We start from the raw sequence: 8,208 nt of genomic DNA, 5'->3' as shown, positions 1-8,208 counted from the left end.
GCTGCAGTGGATGATCTGCTTTGCATGACCTGTGGCTGTGTGATCCTTCCAGTTATGTGTAGAAAGTGCTGTGGTACAGAAGGGGAGAGAGAGCCATACTGCTGACGTTGGAAGCCCAGCCCTGTGAGATTGCAGAAGCAAAGTTGTGCAGGGAGGAAGGAGAGCAGAGAGAGGAGAGGGGGGAGGAGGTTGTGGGAGGAGAGTGGAGGCACTTGGAGATGCCTGATTGCTGGAGAGAGACAGTCAATCGTTTCTAGAAAGTGCCTAAGCCAACCGGCTTGCTGTAGTGTAATAGAGGCACATCTGCACACACACATCCAGAGAGGGGCTCTGTGCTCTGCATCCAGCACAGACACTCTCAATGGAGGATCAGCCTGGCCAGCACCATCACCTTCACTCTCCTTCCTCTCACAGCCATTATTACTATTATACACACAGCCAGCATCACCACCAGCAGCAGAGCCTGCAGCATGGGGCAGAGGGAAGACCTCAGCCCAAGCCGCTGAAACATGACCAGAAACACACCCTGCTACAGCACCAGGAAACACACCAGAAGAAAACAGGTCCGGGTCTGGAGGGAGGAAAGGGGTTGAAGGGAGGGACCATCGGAGGGGGAGGGGGGGGGGGGACATTAGGTAGGGGTGGTGGGTGAGATGCCGGTGTCTTGGGGGGGAATTAAGGATGTTGGGCTGATAGTGTAAAGGGGTGATTTTTTTTGGGGGGGGGAGCTGGATGTGGGGTGGGGGAAGCTTTTACAGTAGGAGGGTGGGGACTTAAGGTTGGGCATTGGGTTGCAGGGAATGTATGGATTTTAAATGTGTATAGGAACTGTATGATTTGACAGGAATACCTGAAGGTTATAGGATTTGACAAGAGGGTGGTCTATGGGGTTATGTGGCATTTGCTGGAGGGGTGTGTGAAGGGTTGTAGGATTTGACAGGAAGGGGGTTTGTAGGATTATATACAGTAGTTGTACATTCCGTTGGCTTTAAAGGTGTGGAGAGCGCGGGTAGGATTGACATAGGGGTACGTGGGGGTATAGCATGTATGTATGTATGTATGTATACAGTACGTGTGTATGGGTTTGGGAATAGCACCGTTCTGGTTGGGGTGATCTGGCTATACACAGGTATATATGATTGATGGCACATTCCCCGGCTGGCCTTACGGGATCACGGGTGTATGAGAAACTTGTAGGATGGTGTAACCAAGCACATGAGCGGTAGATACATTTACTGACTTGGGGGTCGCACTGATCCCTTTTAGGCGGGATTCCTGTCCTTTTTATTACCTAATGGGGTTTATATTTGTGGTCATAGCAACCCTTAAAAAAATAAATAAAAAAAAAGCTCAGAGGGGGTGGGGGGGGGGGGGGGAGTTTGAGGTACAAAGGGACAACTCTTCATTTGGCACTGGGTGTGTTTTTTTTTTTGTTTTTTTTTTTTTAAATCTATGTAGGGCCCCATCAGCACTTTATGGGGTTTATATATTCAATCCCGTTGCTGGCTCCCCAATAATGCATCGCCAAGAAGTAGCTCATTGTGAATATAGGCCTCTCCTGCGTTCATAGGATAGGGTTTATACACATGGGGACAGGCCGACGTGTGTATGTGTATCATACACACATACACAGTGTATGTGTGTTAGGGGTGTTTTTTTTATTAATTTGGTCATCAGAGCCGGGTATAGGCCGGAGCCGAGGGTGGCAGACCCCGGAGGAGGAGGGGGTGGGGGGGGGCTTGGTCTCCCGACGCTATGACCTTGCTGGAGCCGGCTGCTCTGCTCCCCCGGGGCTATTTGTGCGCCCTCCCGCCAGTGGTCTTGGAGGACGGGTATCCTTTTCCCTCCCCATTGTCCTCGCTTGTTCCTGCCCCGCCACGTACCTCCTCCCCACCCCCACCCCAGTCAGCTGCTGCTTGCGGCCTACTCTCCGGGACCTCGCGTGAGGCTGATAACAGGGGCGTGGGAAGGAGCGGGCGGGGACAACCCGGTGTCTACCTCCCAAAGCAACATGTCATGTTTATTACACCGCCGTCAAAAATTAACTTTCTGTCTATTCAACCAGGACATTGCACGGTTTGAACCTTTTCTTCCGTCACATGTTTTACAGTATAGAAAACGGGATAGGTGATACAATAGAGATGTAATCCAGGTATTGTCCACTAACTACAGAGTATGCAGGCGAAATAATTCTGTTTTTAATTTCTTATATATATATTTTTTCTTTAAGCAGTCACCGATTTTAAAACAAATTATTATAATACCTTCCTAGAGTACGCTACTGGGATTCTTTGCAAACATAGACCGATAGGCATAATAGAAATTATTTAACATGTTTATTTTTGTTTAGTGGGCACTTACTTTACTTATTTTCTTACACATGCGGACAGTTTTTTTTTTTTTTTAATTGATTTTTTAAATTATTGTTCCTGAAAATCAGACAAGGGGTGGGGTGGGGGGCGCGCTAGTACCTGCATGAATGAAAAGCGGGGTACTACATAAAAAGTCTGCGCACACCCTGCTTTGCCAAAAATGACTAATGTAACATCTGTATTGGAGTTCGATTCTCTTATTATAGTGAAATTATGAGATGTGCAGGAAGTGGGCAATGAGGTGAGGGGGGGGGGAGGGTGTGCAAGAAGGTAAAAAGGACATGTTAAAAAAAAAATTGCATGATCAGATTGAAACCCTGGCAGTTCAACCTTAGCCGAAACCAACAGTGGGGCACGAAAAAGACGTGTGCACAATAACCGTATTAAAGTGTAAGATACAGTACATGTGGTATTCCTAAGGCAGTGTTTTTCAACAAGGGTTCCTTGGTTTCCCCGGGCATCCCTAAAGGGTTCCTTGTCATTTTTTAAGTTGTACCAAATACAGAAGAATTTACAATGCATCTGATCTCAGACGCGTTATTAGCGAGAGTTGGGTTCCTCAGAATTTCACAAAGAGTTCCTGAACAAAAAAAAAGGTTGGAAACAATTGTCTTAAGGTATACTATACTCTAGTACAGCGGTGGCCAATTCCAGTCCTGAAGGGCCACCAAGAGGTCAGGTTTTCAGGATATTTTTGCTTCAGCACAGGTGGCTGAATGAGTTGGCCACACCTGCTCTAGTAGTTCAATGTGTACTAGGGAGAACCCATCAACATAAACTTAACAAGATTGACTCTTAACATGAGTCAATTAATTTCCCCACACTAGCTATGTGCCAGATACTTTTTTTATAAAGGTAGCTCGACTGGGGATCTACTCTGTTTCCCATAAAGATGCCAATGGGCATCAATCTACCAAAATAATCTGCATAAGGCGCCTAACCCCGTTTTCACTAATGTGGGGTGTTAATGGGGCTATCTGTGAGTCTTTTTTTCTTTTCTTATTAATTACAATTGAATGAAATGATTGATTACCCCCCTGCCAGTATTTCTCTCCCTTACACCATAGGCCTGTTGGTCAAAGACAGCGCTAAATGCATTTTCAATGGAAAGGTGCTGCAGGTATTGAGACAAAATCGGATCCCTTGACAAAGTTGTGTATTAAAACCCTTTCCGTGCCAGGGGGACTGGCAACGCATCGCAGGTCAATATGAAAGCCTTCCTTGGCACGGAAAAGCAGCTTTACTACATTCTGATTAAGACCTAAATTGGCTGTTCGTGAAATATCAACCTTGGCCGCCTAAACTGGAGCATAAGTCCACCGCGAGATTTGGAAAGTAGCCCTGTGCTTGTCAGTGTGACTTTTTGCTAGTAAATGTAATGTTGTTTTTTGCAGCAAAGACACTCCACCCCTATCCCCCCCCCCACATTGGTCTATCTGTGACCCCCATTCAATAGTCTGTGACGCTGCTTCTCAGTGCTAGAGAAGAGATCAGCTCATTGAAATTAATGGGACTTCAATTTTCTCCAGCACAGATGAGTGGTTTCAGAGTACACTGAGTAGTGGCCTGAATCCTATATTCACATGGTTAAGCAGTATGGAATGTATATACAGGAGGGCCCTGCTCATACAGTGGGTTTCCATTCCATGGCACCACGGCAATGCATAAACCGCCGAAAAGCAGAACCGGCGATTTTCGGCATCTCCTTCCCGTCTGCGCATGCGTGACCCCGGCTGCTCCCCCTTCTGCACGTGGGCAGACATGGCGGACCCCTTCTCTGTACCACCGTATTGGCGGATCGCTGAGACTCGGGGCCCTACTGTATTTGTACATATTGTAAACTAAACTGTCCTTTGTAATGTGTTGAAAGTATTTCTGACAGTGAATAGGTTAGCAAAATCCTATTAACTCTCACTTCATTTGACTTTAGCTACATAATGTAGTGGCCCATGTAACAAACTTGTTCAAAGAGTGTATACATACAGCAATGTATATTGTGTTTCATCTTTTGCTTAGTAAGTTTGAATGTAAAGATTACATCGTGGCCAAATGTGTTATTTTTGTCCCTAAACATGATAGCCATAGGACTTTTGGAGGTACAGTTGTGTGAAAACGAAAGTACGCGCTCTTTGAATTCTATGGTTTTACATATCGGGACATAATAACAATCATCTGTTCCTTAGCAGGTCTTACAATTGGGTAAATACAACCTCAGATGAACAACAACACATGACATATTACACAGTGTCATGATTTATTTAACAAAAATAAAGCCAAAAATGGAGAAGCCACGTGTGAAAAACTAAGTACACCCTTACTGCTTCCATAGGAATTAAGATGCTAAGTAGCTGACAGGTGATGCTAATCAAATGCCCTTGATTAATTGATCATCAGCAAGTGTGACCACCTCTATAAAAGTCGAAGTTGTAGCAGTTTGCTGGTCTGGAGCATTCAGGTGTGTGTTAACATAATGCCAAGGAGGAAAGACATCAGCAATGATCTTAGAGAAGCAGTTGTTGCTGCCCATCAATCTGGGAAGGGTTATAAGGCCATTTTCAAACAATTTAAAGTCCATCATTCTACAGTGAGAAAGATTATTCAAAAGTGGAAAACATTCAAGACAGTTGCCAATCTTCCCAGGAGTGGACATCCCAGCAAATTCACCCCAAGGTCCGACCGTGCAATGCTCAGAGAAATTGCAAAAAACCCAAGGGTTACATATCAGACTCTACAGGCCTCAGTTAGCATGTTAAATATTAAAGTTCATGACAGTACAATTAGAAAAAGACTGAACAAGTATGGTTTGTTTGGAAGGGTTGCCAGGAGAAAGACTCTTCTCTCTAAAAAGAACATGGCAGCATGGCTTAGGTTTGCAAAGTTGCATCTGAACAAACCACAAGACTTCTGGAACAATGTCGTTTGGACAGACGAGACCAAAGTGGAGATGTTTGGCCATAATGCACAGCGCCACGTTTGGCGAAAACCAAACACAGCATATCAGCACAAACACCTCATATCAACTGTCAAGCACAGTTTTGGAGGGGTGAGGATTTGGGCTTGTTTGGCAGCCACAGGACTTGGGAACCTTGCAGTCATCGAGTCGACCACGAACTCCTCTGTATACCAAAGTATTCTAGAGTCAAATGTGAGGCCATCTGTCCGACAGCTAAAGCTTGGCCGAAATTGGGGCATGCAACAGGACAATGATCCCAAGCACACCAGCAAATCTACAACAGAATGGCTGAAAAAGAAAAGAATCAAGGTGTTGCAATGTCCCAGTCAAAGTCCAGACCTCAACCCGATTTGAAAAGCTGTGGCTGGACCTTAAGAGAGCTGTGCATAAACAAATGCCCACAAACCTCAATGAACTGAAGCAACGTTGTAAAGAGTGGGCCAAAATTCTTCCACAACGACGTGAGAGACTGATAAAGTCATACAGAAAACGATTACTTCAACTTATTGCTTCTAAAGGTGGTTCTACAAGCTCTTGAATTATAAGGTGTACTTAGATTTTCACACATGGCTTCTCCATTTTGGCTTTATTTTTGTTAAATAAATCATGACACTGTGTAATATGTCATGTGGTGTTGTTCATCTGAGGTTGTATTTACTTAATTTTAAGACCTGCTAAGGAACAGATGATTATGTCCTGCTATGTAAAACCATAGAATTCAAAGAGGGTGTACTTTCTTTTTCTCACACAACTGTAGTTGGGACCAATGTGCTCTGTAATGTGTAAGCAATATTTAAAATTATTATTGACCAAAACAGATGATATATGAATAATCATTTATTCATTGTGCCAAAAAGATTACTACAGATGCAGTGGACGTTATTGCATCTGCTGGCGCAGGAGCCCCGCCTCTTTTTTTTTGCATGTGTTTAATGAGCACACAATGGCGACTGCTCTTGCTGGCACGTTGTGTCTCGCTGCAACGTGCCAGCGAGAGCAATAACGTCTGCTACAGCTGCACATTTCTGTACTAGAGTTCAATGTTCCTGCCCTATAATTGTTTAATAATGTATTTAAACAATATAATGATTAGTGGAACATTGCGTTTTCAACTGCAAATTGAATTAAGAAGCAGAAAATGAGGGGAGCTTGCCTGACATAGAACTGCATTTCATCCAATTATCCAGCTTGGAAAACAAAAATAGCGCCTCAATCATTATTGTGGCACTTTGCTAATTCCCTTCTCTAATCAAGCTGCAGGATTGAGGCATCGTTAGTTTACTTATATAAATATATATATATTTATTAATTTTTTCTCTGCTTTAAATGTGCAATCTCATATATAGTCAGCCACTTGCATTGGAGGCCCATAAATGGGGAAGTGTTTGTCAATCAAGTGTTTTTTTTTATTTTTATATCCCTTATCCTACCCTGTCCTTATCAGAGAACCGGGAAAGATACAAGCACTTGCTCAACACACAGTGACATCACACAAAAGGGAGCAGCTAACTGAAATCAAACCCCTTCCAAGTCTATCTTGAATAAATACTTATAGCATATCCTCCAACTGTACCTATTTAGCGTGTACACTACATGTGTTTGGGTCCTGTAAGGCCTGCTGTATCTATTGAGAGTTTGCTGCATAGGTTAGTGGAGTTCCATAGGAATGGAAGGACCTCCATCCAGCACAAGTAGAGGGGTGACAGTATGTTCAAATTGTTGTATGTCTGTTACAGCTGTGAAATTTGAGTCAAAAGTTTATCACTCAGTTGAGACCCCTTAAACATGTCACTGGAATTGGTTCACTTTGGTCCTTGAAGAGATTGACCCTTTAAAGAATGAGAGGTTCAGTGAGTAATGACACTGACTCTGGCACTGAAGCAGGGGAACCTGGTTCAATTCCCGGTGTCGGCTCCTTGTGACCTTGGGCAAGTCACTTTATCTCCCTGTGCCTCAGGCACCAAAAACATAGATTGTAAGCTCTACGGGGCAGGGACTGACTGCATAATTAATGGCTACCAAGTCAAAGGCGTGTGCAGTTTTGTTTTACCATGAAATCGTACATTGTTACTTCTCGTTTTCAAGTATGTCGTGGGTACAGTTATGTTGACAATGCATGGTTACATGAAATTAACGGAGGTTAAAAGTTCTATTTACAGACATTTCATGGGCAGTTGCACAACATGTTGGGTTCGAATGTAACAGTTACAGATCAGATTAAAATGTGAGATAGCTGAAGTCTCGGAAGAAATGATACTGGTAGGACTTTGAGGTTCTCTGGTAGGTTGTCCTAGTCGTGAGGTGCAACGTTACAGAAAAAAGAGCGACCAGATTCTTTGAAACCTTGAGACCAGAAACAGTCTTTTGGAGTCAGATCGAAGGGGATGAGTGCTGCGTGTAGTAGGAGTGAGGAGCATATTCAGATAGCCAGATAGCTTGCCCAGAAAGTATTTGAAGTCAAGACTGGAAAAATGCACCTTGCATCCGGACTCGAGTTCTTGGAGCATTTCCCAGTGGTCTGTGTTATTGCATTGTAGGACAAAGCAGAATATTTAGTTGTAGAGGGTGTCTAGTTTACCAAGTTGACTTTGGGGGTGCTGTATATACTGTTTCCATAGTTCCTTTAAAGTACACTCAGTTTTGCATAGGTTTTGAATGTCAGAGTATCAATATGCAACCCAAATGTTAAATTAAATGGAGTCAAACCATATACCCAGATATGTAAAGCTAGTGACGTGCTGGAGTGGTAATTGAGTTGGTTCTGATCTGTAGCTTTGTCATTGATAGTTTTTTACAAAATTTATTCTTGGTACCAAATACCATAGTTACAGTTTTGTCCGTGATTTTAAAAAGTTTGTTTTGGGAAATCCAGTAGTGACGTAC

At 43.5% G+C, this 8,208-nt stretch overlaps 1 protein-coding gene across 2 annotated transcripts in view; it reads left to right on the top strand.

The window, feature by feature from the left end:
- The first annotated feature begins 253 nt into the window (after positions 1–253).
- Positions 254–8,208, top strand: part of NUFIP2 (nuclear FMR1 interacting protein 2) — a 53,271-nt gene continuing 45,316 nt past the window's right edge. The window contains exon 1 of one of the 2 annotated variants that reach the window (XM_075594189.1): positions 254–563. In XM_075594189.1, coding sequence (XP_075450304.1) covers positions 362–563 — 202 coding nt within the window. In that variant the 5' untranslated portion in view covers positions 254–361. Of the gene's footprint in view, positions 564–1,943; positions 2,019–8,208 lie in introns of those variants that run through there. The other variant, XM_075594190.1, reaches the window with a different exon arrangement.

Source organism: Ascaphus truei, chromosome 3 (genome assembly GCF_040206685.1).
Source record: "Ascaphus truei isolate aAscTru1 chromosome 3, aAscTru1.hap1, whole genome shotgun sequence".
In the NCBI taxonomy this organism is placed as follows: domain Eukaryota; kingdom Metazoa; phylum Chordata; class Amphibia; order Anura; family Ascaphidae; genus Ascaphus; species Ascaphus truei.
Note: the sequence above shows the minus strand (reverse complement) of the source record. Positions and strands in the feature narration are given on the sequence as shown.